A 20,647-nucleotide genomic window follows, 5' to 3' on the forward strand; every position below is an offset into this window, starting at 1 on the left:
ACCAGTTGATATCGTGTACCCAATATTAAAGAACATCTTTATTTCCAACTGATCGACCGAAGCAACCAACACTTCAAACTCACGCAGGAACATGGAGCTGTACGGTGCCGATGGGTACACTTGTCTATCAGAAAACGTCAGCGCTTTGGCTGTTAACGGTGCGTACAATGTCACCGACCTGATGACCACGACCTCGAATGGACTCGGCAACTTCTCGGCCGCGACCACCGGACCAACAGGACTGGAGATCGACATGTCGGTCTACGGAGACGGAGGTTTCTTTCCGTTCGGGTTCGCCGGCCTAATTTCGGGAACCGCGACATGCTTTTATGCCTTCGTGGGATTCGACTGCATCGCCACTACTGGTGGGTTTTAGCTGTTCCTTGTGTAGTTTTCGATTTTCATTTTTTTTTTTTTTAGGTTTTTAAACAGTGGTTATCCAAGTTATTTGCCCTAGGGATATCCAATATTTGATATGTTATACCGATACCCGATATGCAATCCGACACTGGCATTATTATGCTTTAACTAGCGGTATAGGTAAAATTGAAACGTTCAAAGGCCTTTAATTTGCTTTGGCATTAAGTAATTGAGTTATACCTCTGGTTGTTAAACTATACTGTAATAATTTTTGATAAACTTAACTTTCAAGATTGAATCACTGCGTTGGATCGTAAATCATGGCTGTAATTCCTATATTAATTTGGTATCGGTTGGCACCGATACCACCCTAGTATCGGTCGAGCACCGATACCACCCTAGTATCGGTCGAGCGATCCGATATTATGGGAGATATTAAGATAAAATTGGGGTGTTTTTGTATTATTTTTTACCTTTTGTCCGTTTTTTCTGTGTCGCATCCTTAACGTATAATATTTGTTTGGAAGGCCGCATTCGTTATATAAAGACAATATAAGGTAAAAAGGTTAAAATTTTTAAAAAAAGTAACAGCTTATTTTCCCTAAAATTTATGTGACAACCGTCAAATCGACTGGAAAGTATCACCTAAAAATGCTCACCTATTTCTGACACAAAGTGCCGTCAGACTCTAGGTGACGAAAAATGCCTGCGGTGCTCAATTATTCGTCAAAGGCGGGCGTATCATTATATGACGTCATATGTCAGCCGTCGAAGGAAAACGTCTGAGCGTAAGAAAAACCAATTTACAATAAGGTTGATGTGTGTTATATCAACATACATCTTGCGATAACAGTACAGTTACCAGCAATGGGTTCTATATTACTTCTTCTTAGCTGGCGCACTAAGAAATTAAGCAAAATTCCGACACACGTGCGATTAAAGGCTATATTTGCAATACGAATATTTATATCAAAATTGCTTTAAAAATTCCATTGTATCTCTTGGGGCTAACTAGTGTTTGCGCAACATTATTTAACAAATATAGTCATCTCCGTGTTTTAATTAAAATGAATTTTACAATTTCGCGCCTTAAACTACCTTAAACGAAACACTGAAGATCGGCTGTAGGACCAAGACGTCGTCTTTAAGGTTAATCCAATTGTGAGAAGAGCCTAATTCCCCCTAAATTTAGTTTTGGCATCCAATTGAGTTCTCAAACCATCGCCATCTGTCGCTAACGGCCGATTCTATAGACTCTTTTGAAAAGCAACTTCGCCTTACTTTTTACCACCAAGTGCTTGTGCCATTTTCGCACTGATAAAGTTTAGGGAACAATATATATGTACAAAGGAATGCGACTGAATTAAAAGGGTAAACCTTAAAAACACATTCAAAAGAGATTGTGTTTTGATGTAATTCTATTCCCTTAAGAACACAAATGCCCGCCTAACCGAATCTCGCGCCTAACACAGCGAAATTACACTCACAGTTCTGTAAAATTACACTCCCAATTCCGAAAACAGATGCCAGTGTGCCGCGCTCCCTAGGTAATACGACGTTGTTGTGTTTTTACCGCGTGAAAATAACGTTCAGCTTGGCTACACATCCACATAACAGTAAATATAGATTGATTATTTGCTTTCAGCTCCTGTTTTCGGCTATCATTTTGTTGCATTTCTTTTTCAGTAGTTTAGCTAGCATTTGTAAAAAAATAACATTGGTACTTTTGGCTAATTTGTCGAAACAACCCACAGTACGTCGTGTGACTTCAGTCATTTCATTTTCTCGAGAGAATTTGTTAAATAAGGCTGGTCTTTTTTAACCGTTTGGCTCTATTTATTGAAAATGTTTTTTTTTCTGATAACTGTAATTTTCCTAGTAACTTAAAAAAGTCATGTCATCTTTTGAAACATATTGGTCCTTGTAAAGCAATTTACTGATATGACTTTTAAGACAAGTCAATGAGTTTTGAGCAAAGCGTACGGCCGCTTGATGCGACACCGAATGACGTCATTACTATGATCCAATGGGCGAAATTGACGATTTAAAAAAAAATACGGGTAATTTTTAGAATATACGACCAAAGTTTTCTTTAGCAGCAAAAAATTCGGTTACCTTTAATTGTTCAAAAATAACTTTCAAGACAGAAAACGTAATGTCGGATTGTAAACTATGACTGAAATACAGAAATAAACCAATGCCACTCTAATAGGGCATCGGACTTCACATTATGTATCGGCATCGATCCCAAATTGCCGACTATTCCTATTGAAAACTACCAACAACACAAAATTAAACGCCTCTAACCAGAAAACAACTTGTTTTACAGGCGAAGAGGCGATCAACCCGCAAAAGGCAATCCCGCTTGGAATCGTATTTTCACTGGCTGTCTGCTGTGTCGCCTACCTGGGTATATCGTCCACCCTCACCCTTATGCAACCCTACTTTCTGCTCGATACCGACGCCCCTCTTCCCTACGCCTTCAAGGCAGTGGGCATGCAGTGGGCCAAATGGCCAGTGTCAATCGGAGCCATTTTGGCCTTATCAACAAGGTAAGGCTCTCATCTCCTATTTTCGGCTATCATTGTGTTTTTGATTGCCTTAAGCTACCATTGGTCCTTTGACGAACGCAACTTAGTCTCGTCATTCTTGTGAATAATGCAAATCTATTTAACCGTTTGGCTATAATTTATCAAAAGCAGTTATTTTGCCAAGTGATTTTGGCCAAAAGTTGAGTCATTCAAAATATATGCTGTTGCTACCAGGCATAGTAATTTCGATTGCCTTGTAAATTGTTTAAAAAATGACGTTTTTTTGTTTCTCTTTAATGTGGATTGGTAGATTTTGGGGGCTGTTTGGGCTACAGGGTCAAATCGGACCTTTTGGCGCCTTTGGGTCTATCTAGTCCAGTAATAAAACCTTGTATCCCCCAACAATCTGGTCAAATCCCCTTTGGTCTTACCCGTAAAAGAAATATAATCCCAAAATATTAACTATACCGACAAAACTTATATTCCCTTAGTATTGCGACAGTTTTTCGCCAACTTTGACAGTTGTGGAACGCCGACAAAACGCAAACAGCCAAAGAAGGCATCGCAGACGGCCAGCTGTCGAAATGCAAAAAAAAAGGAAATATAAACTGCCGTCGTGTCCGAGCTTCGTTTCCGCGCGTGCTTTCCGTCTGTACAACGAGAGACGTGATTTACTGTTTCGCGATCAATTTTGAACACTTCATTTCCTCGATGTTTCATTCCGCCCATGCAAAATCGCGCGTGAAATTGTTTTTTTCCTGCTTAGGAAGTGAGCAGTAAAAAATCTGAAGGCGTTCGGCTTTGAAGGCCGGTTTTTACAGGTGCTGAGCGAAATATCGTGATCTTTAAAGAATGTTAGCATATACCAGGGTAGTTTTTTAACCGGCAAAATCCCGGGCACATTATTGACAGCTTAGATAACCACATGTAGCATAACCAATAGTGCTTTTGCCCACATAAATTGGATTAATTAAGGTAAAGTATATCACACAGATGTAAATTGTAACACCGAAAATTCCCAAACCGTCTTAAAAAACGGACTTATGCGAACCCAATGGTAGTAAAACCTTTAAACAATATTTAAACTTATTCCTACAGTTTGCTGGTTAGCTGTTTTCGATTGTAGTTATGGCGCGAAATGGTCGCGATACAAAGTTAGTGCCGTGTGCAAACCTTATACGCAATACGCTATTTCTCATTTCGACGTTTCGCAATTGAGCAGCTGTTTGTGCAAAGCTACCGGTTGAAAAGCAAGCACAGGCGACCTTTGTCCTGTGTTTGTTAACTGGTGTTTGCACATCGGAGTTGCGAAATCTACTCTTTATGTGTCGCGCCCGTGAGTCTGCGGCTCATACAAGTCCAACTTACCAAGCCACGTGCAAGTCCAGCCGAGTGGCACCAAATCTGGGTTTAAAGCCTTTTTTGCACACGAACCGTCAGAAATTAGTGCTAAGCAAAAAGGTCTACCACAATTAGGGCATTGGGACCAAGGTCTTGAAAGTCAGACTTTTTGATCCTTGGGTGCCCTAATTGTCGTAGACCTTTTTGCTTAGAACTGCACCAATTTCTGACGGATCGTGTGTGAGTATTTTGGGCATATGAGCGTAACGTGAAATAGAGTCTTCCATCGTTCTGTATCAGTAAATTATACTGGTGCATCCTAAGCTCAGTTTTTCATTTAGGCTTTTAGGATACAGTATTTTAGCACATTTCAACACCAATCTTTTTATATAATAGTGTGTTTTTTAATAGGCACGCACCGTCAACATGCCCTGTAAAATATGATAGTAACTTAATAACACGACAAATACAACGTTATTTGACGCGCCAACATTTTTGCCATTTATCAACCCTTTACGTACAGAATCAATAAAAAAGTTTTTCTTAATACTTTCTATTGTTTTCATCATTTCCATGTGCCCAATCGCTTTTAGCGGACTCTGATTTAAGTTGAACTTAAGATTAATGGCCCACTATGTCACCTCAGCAAAAGTAAATAAATTGCCAGTCGATGTTTGATAGGCCTGGAAAATTCTGTAACCGGTTAACTGTTTGTAAACGCTCAAGGACAAACCTCTCAAATATCGGCGTATTCGCAGAAGTAGCAAATGACCAGTTGCCTTCTGTGGGTGAACCCAGCCTTTGTGCAGAATCGCTACCATGTGGTCATCTGTCATTACGCTTTGGGCTCTCACGCGGCTGCCTGTCTTTCGAAGTGTCCTCCTTTTTGACATGAATGTCGCGCAGAGTTGTCAATCACTCCTTGTTCCCCGGTGTCAACGATGTCCGGATAAAATTGTTTTGGAAAAAAAATGGGCAAACTTTATTCTAGGCGGGACGATTCCACCATATTTGAAATGAAATAAAATCGCGATTTTACAAATTCAGGCGCAGCCTTAAATATTTTTCGTTATTTTTTTTAAATATAAAGCATAGGTTTTCAAACTTTGCGGCTCACTGAAAAATAAAAGTCGCACAATCGTTCTACACTCAATACAATTATAACTAGGCAGTCGTCCTTATTACACGGCAAGTAAATATGTACTACCGTGATATTAACTGTTATTTACTAATGGTTATTTAGTATTTAAATCTGCTTGCCTGAATTCCTTTTTATTGCAACAAATAGTTGTTTTTTAAATAAGTTTCGAGGCACACATGGGAATGGTGTTCAGTTGTTCACAGTTTTAGAACCACTTATATCAAGGCATCCATTCGTTTTTTTATGTGTTTTCTTCCTGCAAAGCCATTTCTTACGCCGTGTAGTGTTTTAGGCATGGCCGTTAATCAAATATTTACTCTAAAGATTACAAGCTCTGGAACCCGTCAATCGACAAACATTGGACCGGCATTTTTTTTTGTTTCAAGCCAACTTGCAAACACTGTACACTACTGAACAGCGACGCAATTTCGCTTCCTGAAAATAACTCGCACACCTGCTAAAAGGCTGAAACTTGTGTTGTTCAAAAACGCCACAACTTACGACCGTCAAATGTAGACGTCACTGTATTAGGTTCAATTATTTCGTTTTTTTTGCAAAATTTATCTTTTTTGTGTACGTTTCTTGACGAAATCAAATCTTATGGTTTGTCTGCTGCTAAATGTTCCATATGTTCTGGTACGAGTTTATAATTTGGAGAAAATACAAAACTCTGGGTTCAATACAGCGGTCATAAAAGTAAGCAAATATTTTGAATTTTGTTTTGCCAAGTGGATCAACATGCCCAAAAATAAAAGCTCAATAGCAGGAAAGACAGGAATTTCAAAGTATTTACAAGTTTTTAAACTAAGCATGGACAAAGCTTCAGAAAAGATCCGTTTTTTTGACAAGACCAAAGAAAACGTTGGACATGCCACTCCATAATGAATTTAAAAGTTGGATCTAAGATTGAATCTATTGATTTCCAAAAATCTGCACTTTACCAAACGCTCACCTCTGGCTTGCGTTGCGAAACACCGTCTTCACGTTTCAGTTGCCTTTTAAAACGTCATGCGCAATTCTTATCTCTGTGTATTGTTCCGTAGCAAGTATTCATTGAACCCTAGCCGTCGGTTCAGAAGCCTACACCGGTTTCTCGTCAGCAAATTTGACTTTTTGATAAATGAGTTGCGAAATTTCCTCTGTGTCATCGTCCCGATTGCTAAGTCATTTCGCAACACGAGTGAGAAATTTCTTGCGGTATCTTAGCTGTGTTTGCAACGATGGTATAACTATATTAAAAATATCGCGTTTTACAGTTGTTTTGCAAGTATTACGTCAAACTAAGCACTGCTTTTTCGACCATTTTGGGGGCAGGGTTTTTAATCGGGGTAAACAGTAAACATGTTATGTTGTTTTACCTTCACCGCTTTAAACAGTGTTTGTCAACTTATGGGTCGCGACCAAATATTGACGCGCCGCTTAGTTTGGTCGTTCACATGATTACATTTTTAAATTCTAACCAGAGCGAGATTTCTTTAAAATTAAAAAAAAATGTGATGTAAACACGAAGGCATGGCTTGTATAAAATAAATTTGAATTTTGATTTTAGTTTTTTTTTCACTTGTAAATAGTTAAATGAATACGATTGGGTCACCAAAGCTTCGTTGTTATATCTAGGCTTAGTATGTGGGTCTCAGTAAAAAAAGGTTGAGAAACAGTGGCTTTGAACAACCGCCAGGCTGGATAGAATAACGCGCTTGGGAAACTTTAAACTCCCTAAATTTAGCTTTAAATCCTGTTTTATGGCGTTGGTTTTTCCAAACGCGTGGGTTTGCAAACTTCAGACGGTGTGCTCATCTGCTATCGCCCGCCTCGTAAAAACAAGCATCAAAGAATTATTCGCCCAGTAATTTTGACCGTCCTGCGCAACACCAAATGAGGTTTAGGAAGAACTCTCTCAAAGTCGTAGAAAAGCAATTAACGCCAACCCCTTCTCCTTTTGTTGTCGAATACATGTGTAAAGGTGGTCTCAGCATGAATTAATTAAGCCTAAAAATGCCTGAAAGCCATCGCGGACACACCGAACCTGTCGATCCATGATACAATAGCTCATTTCAGCTGCTTTTCGACAAGCGATTACGTCTTTGCTAAAGCTTTCGGGGTACTAATGACACGTAAGCCTTAATCGTTGGTCTGTAAGCAGCTTCATAAGGGCTATATCCCAGTTGTTGAACACATTTGCGTGTGCATCTTCCATTGCCTAAAAGTGCCTTTATTTCCAGCTTGCTTGGAGCCATGTTCCCCATGCCTCGTATTATCTACGCGATGGCGATCGACGGTTTGCTCTTCAAGTTCCTTGCCGCAGTCCATGAGAAGACCAAGACACCCCTGGTGGCCACTTTCATCTCAGGGACGTTTGCCGGTAAGTGTCCGATGAAATACTAGGCGTTTGGGTTAACTTATATATGTTTTCAGATAGTATAAAGGGTGTGAAATATGTAAAAGTTTAACACAGTAAGTATAGCGTATGTTCGTTGCTCGCATAAGAGTTATTTTCAAGCCAAGACATTTTTGGTATAACGATTTTAGTTAAAAAATTGTCAATTTTTTCTTTTTTAGTGAATATAAAACGGTTCAGCTTTTTTATTAATGTTCGTCATTTCTAAAAAAAAAAAAAAAAAAAAAAAAAAAAGTTGAAAGAGTTTAATTTGCAAAAATGGGATAGACCAGTCGTTTCTCCCATGTTTATCAATTAGACCCGTAAACGAATCATCTATGCGAGGGTAATTGACCAGCGCTTAAGAACCGCCAAGCTTAACCTAGGACTTGTCCCAGTTAAGGTAACATAGAATCAAAACAAAATAGCCACGTTTTTTCAATCATGTGCGATGTGAACTTTAATTCCAATCGCCAAAACTTCAACTTGAGTTGTCAATTCATCATGCATTACTGGACGTGACTTTTGAAAATGCCCAAAGGACCATCGACGTTGTTCAAAGCGCTCGGCAGCGCACTTGTGCTTTATGCGAGCTAATTTGCGAAAAACCAGCTGGGATTGTGGGCTTCCTGAAAGCGTAACCTAATCGATACGTAACGCGACGCTAACGTTCCCGATATAAATCGCTTTAGCTGCTCCGTTAAAAATACACGGGTTGGGAAAGACCGATGGGTTCTGCACCACCGGTGAACATATATAGAACCTTACGCACCCGCCCACACACGATTTTAAAATCTGGCCTGTGGCGGTTGTAGATTTATTCAAATTATTTTTGGCTCTTTGCTGCTCAGAAAAGCTGTCATTTTTACCGAAAAATTATACGTAAAAACTGAAATATGTTAAAAAGTGTGTCTTAGCCCATTTTGACAAAATCGTCCTCTAAAATATACGTTTTTAAATTAGCGGCATAAAGCCGTTTTTCGTTTTGAAACACCTTTCTAATATAGCCTTTGTATGGAAAGTGAAACCTCTCCAACATAAAACTTAAACAAAACGAACCAATTGTGTGGCATGAACCATGAAAAGTTTAGAATACGTGTTCTGCGAAATCGAATCAAAATTTCCAAACTTCAGGGTAATTTAACGCAATAAACTGGTTCGAAGGGTTTCCCATATCGGGCGTCGCTTACTCAACACAAAAGCAACAACTTAACCTGTTTGTTTTTTTCTCGCAGGAATCATGGCAATCTTCTTCGACCTGAAGGAGTTGGTCGATCTCATGTCGATCGGGACCTTGGCCGCTTACACGCTCGTCGCCGCATCTGTGCTCCTTCTAAGGTGAGACGATAATATGGCTTTAAACCAGTAATTCTTATCCTTTTATGGCTTACGGCACCCCTCGAAAATAATAAATAGATTTTCGGCACCCCGACTGGAATTTTCGTTGAGTATTCAACTGAACTCTTACTATGAATGGAACTGGGACAACAGAATCAACTTAAAACATGTAGGAAAATGTTTTTTTAATATAGTGGTCTCTAATCGTACACAAAAAGTTGTATCAAGAAGCTATTACCAACTGTGCAAAAAATTCTCAAATACCTATCGGCACCCTTAAGCATGAGAAATTGCATACCAGGGCGCCGCATTAGGCAAGCTAACCTTAAAACAAACAGATTTTCGGTTTAGTTGTTATCAACTGATTATTGGGTTGTCCGATTAAACAAATTTTGAAAAAATTAAAAACCTCGAATTTGCGTTGTTTTGATAAATTTCTACATTTTCGTTGGTTGTTTACCTTTAAACCATTCGTGACACCGGTTGGAAAATATTTAAATAAAAATAAAAACGTTAGGCTACACATTTGATATATTATTTAACATATTTGTAGACAGTATTGTACAAACTTCCAAACTACGCGTATTTCGCAATACCCCTCTAACAAAATACGCTTTTGGTGTTTGCTCTTTTCAGTTTTAATTTGTTCCCAAACAATGTGAATTGGAGCGTTTCAAAATTAAACATTACGCCATGACATTTTGGCTATTAAATATTTCACCACGCTATTAAAAACGCTAATAAAATGTCTCATTCGAAAAAACAAATATTACGCCATACCGTTATAAAACAGGCGATAAACATTACGCCATATACCACTGTAAAATTTAAGACTGTTAAAAAAGTCTTAAATAATATTGCATCAATAAATAGGTCAAAAACTTTAAAAAAATAAATAAGCACAAAACAATATCCAAAACTCCTTAAAAAATTCTAAAATTAAAAACACGAAATTTCAAATCAGTTTTTTATATAAACCTTTAAATTTACCACCTACCCACTTTACCAAACTTAAATTAACCCCCCAGGTACCAGCCGGACCCCGAGGCCGACCTTGCGCCGCGGGCCTCCGACGACGACGTCATTGACGACAAGGCGGCGATAGAGAGCGACATGGGCCGACGTCAGAAGTTCACCGTCAGTCAGCTGATCCGACCGGAGAGCAGTCGACCAACTAAACTGACCAATAAAATTGTCAACTGGTCTCTGGCCGTTTCCAGTGAGTTTAGGGAAAAGTGTTAACCCTATGTGTGCTTGTAATTTAAGTGAATTGGCAAAATATTAATATCTATTTTTTTGAAAAGACACAGGAAAACTGATTTTCACCGGTTTTGATGAGAAAAATTAGAGAAAATAATGTGAAAAAAATTTTAACACTTCGATTTACAATTTTATTTAATTTTAATCAAACTTGACAAATGTGGTATAAAACATGGTTTAAAATATACCTTTCGTGTTTTGAAGGAGTTCTGTCAGGTGTCGTCTATTGAGATCCTCCTATATTTAACGTTAGATAACCGACTTTTTGTTAGGATGTTCATCATCTGTCACAAAAATATCAATTTGACATAAAGTAATCGTGAGACGGTTCTTTCGACAAATTAAAGATCGTTTGTCTGTTCAAACAATTTTTTTTTGTCAAAGCTTTGAACTTATTGTATGAAGCGATTCTGCTTATTATGAAGAGTCATGCTTTTAAAGACAAAATTAAAATTATAACATAAAAAATAAAAACCTACACTCAACCATCCATGAGGCCGCGGAGTTGGTTAAAATAACCCGAGTCCGACTCCAGCAAAATTAACTGATTCCGTCGAGTCCGACTCCGACTCCGCAGCCCTGCTAAACGGCCACAAGTTAGACACAATGTACTTGGAGGAATCAGGTGGTACTATATAAAGACAAGTTGTATTGAATTCTCGACAAGCCTTCGCACAACCATCAGGTCAAAGTACAAAATTACCTACTTTTTTAAGATTTTTACTTTGATCTGATGAAGCACGGTTGTGCGAAATCTGTCGAGAATCCATACAACTTGTATTTATGTAGTGCCACCTGGTTCCTCCCTTTAGAATTAGACAAATTAAACGGCCATTTACAAATAACGTGTTCCTAATTATCGATTTTCACCAAAATCTCGAAATCGCATCTCAATCACCTCTATTTTCCTCCAGCTCTGGCCATGATCTGCCTTAGTATCATTGCCATCCTCTCGGAGTCTCTGGGATGGAGCGCCGGAGCACTGGTCTTCCTCTTTCTCTTCCTGATTGTGGTCATTCTCACAACGCTCGTCATCTTCTTCCAACCACAAAGCACCAAGGAACTCGAATTTAAGGCGAGTTTTCCAATAGGAAGACCGATAATAAAATTTTATTTTTTTTAAATAGTGGTGATAATTTAGAAGCGGACTCTGTAGAAACGACACTTTAATTTAAGGTTTTCTTAAATTAAATAATACTCTTACTTGCCATTTCTTTACACCAGCTGCAAATAAGGGTTTTATCGCGGACTAAACGAACAAAATACAAAAACTATAGTTTTAACGCAAACGCAAACGTAACATAACTATTTTTGCCAAGGATGCAATGAGAAAGGCTTACTTATCTTCACCTACTACCTGTGTACAGGTGAAACCGCGTATCCAAAGCATAATGTTGCGGTCAAGTGTGAACGTACTGTGGGTTGTAAACCTTGAGTAAGCACTACTAAAATTTCGTTATCTTCATCTAAGTTGTACAATGACGAGAGGAGCTGTTTGAATGGCTGGTAGCAACATTCACCCAAGTATATATATAAACAGTACACTTTAGCTTAGGAGCGAAAAAAGACGTTTAGTCCAAAAAGAGAAACCACTAAACGTATCGCGCGCAAAAGTGTTGCCTAAAAAATACGGGTAACGGAATACTAATAAACCACGAATTATCGGATATCCTCAAAGCAAAGCGTTATTGTTTTGGAGTTCTAGCTTCGGGTTCATCGTGCAAGCCAGGTCAAGGTAAAGATTTGCGAAAATTAGACCAAAAACAAGGTGTTTATCGCAAGCAATAGTGAGAAAACAACGGGAGTACGGCAGCTGTCCAATGTCGGGCCAGGTGCCTCTTTCACAGCCGAGTTGTTGCACAATGTGGGAGTTTAACGGCTGGGATTATTTTAGATTTTATGGCCATGAACTGGAACGAGGCACAAACAGCTGTTGTTTTCCTGACTTGGGTGTAGACTTATTTTTTTAAGGCCACGTCATGTTTGACCCACTCACCTTAAACCAGGGATTTAAACTTGGGGGTGACTTGGACTAGTTTGGACGATTCATAAGTGTCTAATAGAAACATTTGTGTATAATTAAAAATTAGATGATTTTTTTCCAAAAAAAAAAAGATTAAGAAACACTTTGGAGTACTCTTTATTGTATTTAGAGTTTTTTAATTTGCACGCGAGTTAGACTGGAAACAGCGGGTTTCTTAAGTTTAAATGTGGCCTGACATCATCTCTGAAAAAACTTCTTTTCGAACCTGGGCCACGCGAACTCAAAAAATTGTTTTCGCAGTTCCGCGTTAAAAAATTTGAATCCTTGCCTTAAACAAACACATAAACTTGTCTGTGCTTTCTTTTGCTAAGCTATGGCGACTACTTTTCTCACCTCGACAGTGTGACATTTAACCTGCCATGGTATGCTACCAACACTTTCAATAGGATAAACTGCGGTTTATTATGTTCGCGAACGCGCCTTCAAGGATTCAAAAACTCGGTGAATAACTTTGAAATAAAACCGTCCTGTGATAACCCGAATCACTTACAAACCTCTCTAGTGTCTACTCAGCTTTTGGCTTAACAAAACCACAAATCTGTAAATTAAAAAAAAAAAATTGACATACGTTTTTTGTCCGAGTTATTTTTTTAATTGTTTATTTGTTCGTAATATCGTGTTGAAACATAAGGAATTGAAAATTTTTTTCGATTTACAATTTTATTTAATTTTAATCTAACTTGACAAATGTGGTATAACACATGGTTTAAAATATACCTTTCGTGTTTTGAAGGAGTTCTGTCAGGTGTCGTCTATTGAGATCCTCCTATATTTAACGTTAGATAACCGACTTTTTGTTAGGATGTTCATCATCTGTCACAAAAATATCAATTTGACATAAAGTAATCGTGAGACGGTTCTTTCGACAAATTAAAGATCGTTTGTCTGTTCAAACAATTTTTTTTGTCAAAGCTTTGAACTTATTGTATGAAGCGATTCTGCTTATTATGAAGAGTCATGCTTTTAAAGACAAAATTAAAATTATAACATAAAAAATAAAAACCTACACTCAACCATCCATGAGGCCGCGGAGTTGGTTAAAATAACCCGAGTCCGACTCCAGCAAAATTAACTGATTCCGTCGAGTCCGACTCCGACTCCGCAGCCCTGCTAAACGGCCACAAGTTAGACACAATGTACCTGGAGGAATCAGGTGGTACTATATAAAGACAAGTTGTATTGAATTCTCGACAAGCCTTCGCACAACCATCAGGTCAAAGTACAAAATTACCTACTTTTTTAAGATTTTTACTTTGACCTGATGAAGCACGGTTGTGCGAAATCTGTCGAGAATCCATACACTAGTATTTATGTAGTGCCACCTGGTTCCTCCATTTAGAATTAGACAAATTAAACGGCCATTTACAAATAACGTGTTCCTAATTATCGATTTTCACCAAAATCTCGAAATCGCATCTCAATCACCTCTATTTTCCTCCAGCTCTGGCGAACGCGCCTTCAAGGAGTCAAAAACTCGGTGAATAACTTTGAAATAAAACCGTCCTGTGATAACCCGAATCACTTACAAACCTCTCTAGTGTCTACTCAGCTTTTGGCTTAACAAAACCACAAATCTGTAAAAAAAAAAAAAAATTGACATACGTTTTTTGTCCGAGTTATTTTTTTAATTGTTTATTTGTTCGTAATATCGTGTTGAAACATAAGGAATTGAAAATTTTAAAAGTTGTGCAACTGGCCGCGTATTGAGATGTACCTGGGATGTTCCATATTACCTAAATTAGTCGCTTAAAACAAATTAGGTTATTGATCCATTCGTAAATACTGTTGCATGGGTTTATAATAATCAATGTTAAAGTTGTCATATGCAATAACTTAAAGTTAGGAAAAACGATACGACAGTGGAGGGTCCTCATTTCATTCGTTGTTTACCGACGGCAAACATTCGTAGCGCAGCCGGTCCTTGTTTGCCTTCCACACGTGCACGTTTCCCGCGTTTTTCCGCGCTAAAAAAAATCACGACTCCACGACTGACTGTCAGCCGTATTGCTGCCCAGAATAAAATGAGACACTTGGCAGTACACTCAACGTTTAAACTCAAAATATAAATGAAAAAACTTTTCCCGCGCTAAAAAAATCCACGACTCACCGACTGGCTGCCTTGCTGCCCACAATAAAATGGGTCATTGGGCGGTACACTCAGCGTTTAAACTCAAAATACAATTAAAAAAACTTTTGTTGATAAGGGTTTTAACACCGATGCGAAAAAAGACCCCATAATTGTCGTTACAGCTGTATTTTGAGGCACCGCGACGAATTTACCGACCTTTGCTTTTCCTCAAAAAACACCTTTAAAAATACTGATTACGATGATAAACCCAGTGTAGATTTGACGCGGGCGCAGTATAATATTTTGCACTTGAAAAACGCAGTGCTTTTGAATTGGAAACAAAAGTAGGGTTGCCACAAAGTATTTTAAATTGATTTTCGTATTGAAAAACCTATCTTTTTCTAAGTCTTAGAATATTTTTTAAATTTATTTATTGTCCAGCGTAAGGTATGTGTTTAAAAAGTGACAGTTTTACACTATTTGTAATTGTCTTGCCCATGGCCTTTATACTGCTTTGTTTTCGTATTTTGTTTAAAAAACGTCAAGAGATTTAATTGAGTTATTTGATCTTCGAAAATCTTTATGTTTTTTAAATAAATTTGTGTGGCAACTCTTAAAAAAATCGCAGAAAGCAATTTTATTGCGATTTTTTTGCTTTTTAAAAGATCTTATCGCTCCTCTTAACAACGTTCCATCTTCCATGCAGGTTCCCCTGGTGCCGACTGTTCCCATCCTCAACATGTTGGTCAACGTTTACCTCATGGTATCCCTGCCCCCCTCAACATGGTACAAGCTCCTTGTGTGGCTGGTAGCCGGTAAGTAACGCTAGTGATATGAGCCAAGTAACGCTAGTGATATGAGCCTTGCCCTTGGCTATAGGCACATCAGTCTGGCACAAGATATTAGGCTTTTCGTAAGTGATGTTCTGATAATATCGGAAGATGTATTTTTTACAAGCTTCTCGTGTAGCTAGTAGCCGGTCTTTAAATATTTAAAATCATTCTATTGTTTTTGAGTTGATTAGCGTATTACAAATGTATTTGCAAATCCCTGTTTTTTGGGTGTTTTTTTAAATTCTTTTTTTTGGGGGTGTTTTAAGTGTTTTTTTAAAAGCTTTAGAATGACGAATTTATTTTATGTGCAGCTTAATTCTTGTGTTTAAAAAGTGCCGCAGTTGAACAAATTTTACAACTATTTTAATTATGTTAGCAACAAATTTTCGAAATCTATTCAAAAAACCCGTCGAGTGATTCAATTTTATGTAAAAACCTATAAACTTTCTTCAAAAAGTCTTCAAATTCTTTTTTTAATGTGTAGCAATCCTATTATTCAAGACGCTTTCGGATTAACGTTACACACCCATTATGCCAATTAAAATGCCCATGCTCAATCTCAATTACCAAAAGGAAGGAAGTCTCAATCTTTAAGAGCTAGTTAAAATCCCGAATTCTAGGTCCCTTATTTTCGCAATGTCCGTAGCACATTCATTGTAGCGCCGGTCGGAATTTTCACGTTACCAATCAATATTCGAGCTCCTTATAACTGCCTTACACCAATTTACACCCAGAACGAATGACGTAATTCACGTGTGAGTTCGGGCGGACTTTGCGTTTGAGTTCGCGCCTTTTGCTCGGTAGTATGACTTCCTGTTTACCACAACCTTATACTACGGGCACGTGCATAGGCTGCCAGGTGATAAAGAGCACTCTAGGCTTGGGGATTTCGATACTGAGTCACAGGCTCAAAATAGACCTGATTAACGTACTTTATAATATAGAAGATTGTATCTTCGTTGAATCCGAAACCATTGTCCGTAGTCGACCACTGCTCCGCTGACGCGTATATAAATAGTAGAAATGTAAAACGCCGAGTGAAATGCAGAATCTGACTTTTGTCAAATGAATATACTTTGAATGAAGTGTACTTTGTTTTTATTGGCTTTGTGATTTTCATACCAGCGGCACCCTACTTTTGGAGTGAGTTACGTATGGCGACCGGGTTTCTCAAACCTTTTAGCATTGTAACTCCATAAGGAGAACCTATTGAAAAATCAATTAATCCTTTTCGAAAAAACATGTTAAGACATGTGATTACTTAACAAAGCTAATCATACAACATAAAAAATGTTGTCTTCATTTGCATTCAAGTTTTCTTATTTTTTTACATCTGAAATTACTCTTTTTGCGAGCGTTCGAAGAAAGGATGTTTTAACGTTTGTATTGAAATTCTTAAATATTACCAAGACGTGTTTTAAAGGTATAGTCACAAACTTTAAACTTGAAGTACGTCACGAAACTTACGCGTCTATGATTGAACTCTTGGTGTTTTCAGAGTTTGACCTTTATCATACCTTTCCGATTGCATTCTTTGAAATACAAAACTACCACAAACCTTGTTTTTTCTTTTTTTTTAAGTTTTTTTCTTGTATTAAGGTGCATGACCTTCTTAGTATTTCCAGTCCATATTAAATTTCTATTCACAGCCGCCATCAGGTCAAAACATTTTTTCAAATTGCGTATTGCGAAGGGGCATAGTATACAATTTAGTTTTGTTTTTTGAACTCTTTTTTGGCGTGACCCGCGGGTCATGAAAATCTTATTTTTTTCGTATTAATGACTCTTTTGGTTGTTAGCCAAAAAGGGTTTTAATGAAATTAGGGCTGCACTAGCTAATAGTTTAATTTCCGTGTGCACGGTCGCGAAAGTTAATATACACGACTACGGGTTGTTCACCACTAAAATGGACCACTCCTGTTAAGTAGAATGGCAGGCGGGCGGCAGTTTGTTCATTTGTTTGAACTCAAACTGGCTACGATTCGATTTTTCGCCTAAACTGTGTCACTGAAAGTCGCGCTTTGACGTGTGCGCTCGGATTTCAAAGAAATGCACCGACAATTTTAGATATACTGCTTTTACCTGCATTTCCAGCACCCGTTCAGGTGTAATTCATGTGAAATGTTGAACAACCGTTTTTGCAGCCGTGGTTGCCAGTTCACTAGGCCTTGCAAATGAATGTATTTACAGTTTATTCTTATCAGCTTCGTTTTTTGTTTTTCTGACTGAACGCAACCGCTGGCGTTTTAAATCGAAAAAAAACACCGCAGTTTAGTTTCCCGGAAGCTATATATGTATCGCGTTTACCTCTTAAAACCTCGTCAACCATACAAAGGAAAACAATCGTTTTGCAGCTCTCGTGAAAATTTACAATAGGCCAACACTTGCGTGTTTTCAATATCAGGACTAGTGCAAGTGCCACGTGGAGAAAAGGTGGAATAAAGGCGCCGTATTTGTTTATAAGCACATCGATAATTTACATCTAGATTCTAGCCCAGTGTTTCGCAACCTACACATAATTTTTTTATCAGGAAGCTTACTAATAGAGCAGAAAATTGGAATCCTAAATATTTTAAAATATCTCTCGGCACCCCCTTTTTTTCTAGACTATTTTCGGTGTAAGCTAGAGATTCCTGACTGTTTCCGTCCACCTTTCACCTGTGGCATTTTACTTCGCTGCTTACCACCTGGTATAGAATAACTACTATTTTGCTCAACATTACTTATGTTTTTTGAAGCTGGAATATTAACTTGCTCCCGCCATTTTTTGATGATTGGTCACTTTTATGCAGTAAAGAGAGAATTTCACTTAACGGCAGCCGCAATAACAATGCACTTGTGTTATTTTTTTCGCAATAGACCTCAAACTTAGCACATCTACCAATGGGTGAAAACCACTGCTGTAAGGCGCCCAGGAAAAATATAGGCTTTTTACATCTGAAACCGAACCTAGCTCTCTAGCGCCATCATAGATTTTAATATAACCGTAAGAAAATGTTCTCGCATTTACCTTGCTCAAAATAAACCGAATCGCGATAAACATACAATTACTATGTGCATGTCGACGGTATAGGCTCACATCTTTAGCAAACCTTATATCATTGAAGAAAGTAAACCGGAACGGCGTCCGGTTAAATATTTGTTCCTGACACATATATGAAAATACGCCATTCGAGTGTAAAATTGTTCGTTTGTATCAGACTTTGTCCTTTTTTTCAACTGATTTGATTTTCAAAGACATTGTAATTTGTTAATGTTCAATACCGATGTGTGTAATCCCAAATTAACATTATTCGGCTTTTTTAAATGTTCTTTTTTACACTTTTTTTCAAATGTTTCTTTTTTATGGTTAAGTTTCACGCTGTGTACACAGGCAGTACAAACCATTACCTTTATTTAGCAATCTCGTCTAACTGTTTTACGTAAACCATGTTTTATCCCAAAAAAATTAGAAAATGTCCCTAAAATTGTAACAATTCGTAATTGTAACAATCGTAGTTCTAACCTAGAGGTAGGTTTAATTGGGTTAAAGGTAAAACATCGTGTTTTATCATTGTAACATTTGATCGTGAAGAATCGGGCCTCTTTTGCCAACTTGTAGCAACGACGGTCGCCTGTATGACCTTAAGTAACCTCGCCGTTGCTAACTTAACCGCCAGTAACCCCGGGTTCAGCTTAACCTTCAGTATCCCCGGGTCGTTAGGTCGGGCGGTAAAATCTTGCTTCCGCCTCCGTCGTGAGCCTCTATGTCGTGGGAATCACGTTACTACGATTCAGGAAGTGACTTATGAGCGTTATAGTATTTGCGTTGAGCGTGCTTCTGATCGTTGTTTTGCCTAAACAAGACACGACACGTAAGAGTTTGGGCTTACTTTGAGTAACGGTAAAAAAACAAAGCTGACCATACGTGGAACTGGATGCTGCTATAGTGAAATACAGACAAAAAAATAAGGATTTGTTTCAAGAGAATTTTTTTGCTGTGTTGACCATGACGTTCATACTGTTTTGTCGAATTACATTCAGAAAACGTCGAGCGATCCAATTTAGGTATTTCAAAACACACAATTTTTCTTTTTTTTTAATTTTTTTTTTTAATTTGTTTTCATAAAATTGTGTCCTAAATTTAAACACGTTTCCGCTACAATAATACGACTTCAAAAAGTTTACGAAGCACTCCCCAAGTGAAAGACGGTTACATGAAATACTTAATTTCTGAAAAGAAAAACCCCTTATACTAATTAACCGTGTCACATATCAGGCACTTAAAAAATCCAAACATACGGACCCTAATCCCCGTCTTCTTTCCGTCACCAGGTGGCCTCATCTACGGCTTTTATGGGATACAACACAGTGTCGAGGGTCCGGCTGGCGATCAGATGCGACAGGAGCAGCTGGAGCGCAAGAACTCCTCCTCTCCGACCAAAACGAACCGGGAGGATCAGGATCAGCTCCTCCACGAGACGCAGCAGGTGTGAGAAGTAGGAAGAGGATAAAGAAGACAAGACGCCTTTTCTTCTCGCACGGAGTAAAAGGATGTTAACATAACTTTGGCCTCAACTCCGCTTTTTGTTTGTTGCGGAGCCTCCGGTTTGGCATTTTTTTTAAGTTTTACCCTTAATCGCTAGTTTGAATGTAATTTGGTCGATTTCAAGTAACAGCAGCGGATTAAAGAGTCCCAAAGTCACTTTCTTCGTTCTTCGCTCTTTACCAAATTTCGAAAACTATATTTTTTTTGTAAAATGAAGAAGGCGCCTTGTTTCCCGCAAGGAGAAAAGGAGGATTTGAAAATAACTTCGGCCTCAACTCCGCCTTTGTTTGTTGCGGAGCCTCCGTTTTGGGTTTTTTCGAGTTTTACCCTCAATCGCTACTTCGAATGTATATTTTTTTTGGTCGATTTCAAGTAAAAAAGCGGAATAAAGAGTCCCAAAACACTTTCCCTTCCTTTCTTTCTTGGCTCTTTTTTTCCATAATTTTAAGAACGCTGAATTTTTTTTTAAACGTGCAAATTAGTTGCGAAGCAATTTTACATGTTTAAAAGACCCCGACCGGTGCCAATCTAATTCGACCGTTTTTCTGTTAGATCTTTAGAAGCTTCCCCGCTGCTTTTTTGCTTAGTGCTTTATTTAATATTTATTGTGCTCGAAATAGGCCTCTTAAGGTCTAACTCCGACATTTTTGCTGAAGCGTTAGAGTTAGACGAATGTTTTTTAGTTGAAGCTTTAGAAAAAGTGTGTCCAGTGTCCACCCTTGATTCGCCAATTTTTTTTCTCTTAAAATACGTCACGTGTGTGAAGCAATGGCCGGCGTGCACCCCTGACGTAGGGGTTATTTTGTGACGTCATAAACACGCTAAA

The 20,647-nt window shown here is 38.2% G+C and overlaps 1 protein-coding gene across 1 annotated transcript in view; it reads left to right on the top strand.

The window, feature by feature from the left end:
• The window catches only part of LOC146163398 (high affinity cationic amino acid transporter 1-like), a 28,233-nt gene extending 8,079 nt beyond the window's left edge, over positions 1-20,154 (top strand). The window contains exons 6-13 of the mRNA XM_083382841.1: positions 88-365; positions 2,690-2,912; positions 7,596-7,735; positions 8,986-9,088; positions 10,117-10,307; positions 11,263-11,423; positions 15,167-15,275; positions 19,608-20,154. Coding sequence (XP_083238967.1) covers positions 88-365; positions 2,690-2,912; positions 7,596-7,735; positions 8,986-9,088; positions 10,117-10,307; positions 11,263-11,423; positions 15,167-15,275; positions 19,608-19,768 — 1,366 coding nt within the window. The 3' untranslated portion in view covers positions 19,769-20,154. The remainder of the gene's footprint in view (positions 1-87; positions 366-2,689; positions 2,913-7,595; positions 7,736-8,985; positions 9,089-10,116; positions 10,308-11,262; positions 11,424-15,166; positions 15,276-19,607) is intronic.
• Positions 20,155-20,647: the final 493 nt, after the last annotated feature.

Source organism: Ascidiella aspersa, chromosome 2 (genome assembly GCF_963924565.1).
Source record: "Ascidiella aspersa chromosome 2, kaAscAspe10.2, whole genome shotgun sequence".
NCBI classification, from domain to species: Eukaryota; Metazoa; Chordata; class Ascidiacea; order Phlebobranchia; family Ascidiidae; genus Ascidiella; species Ascidiella aspersa.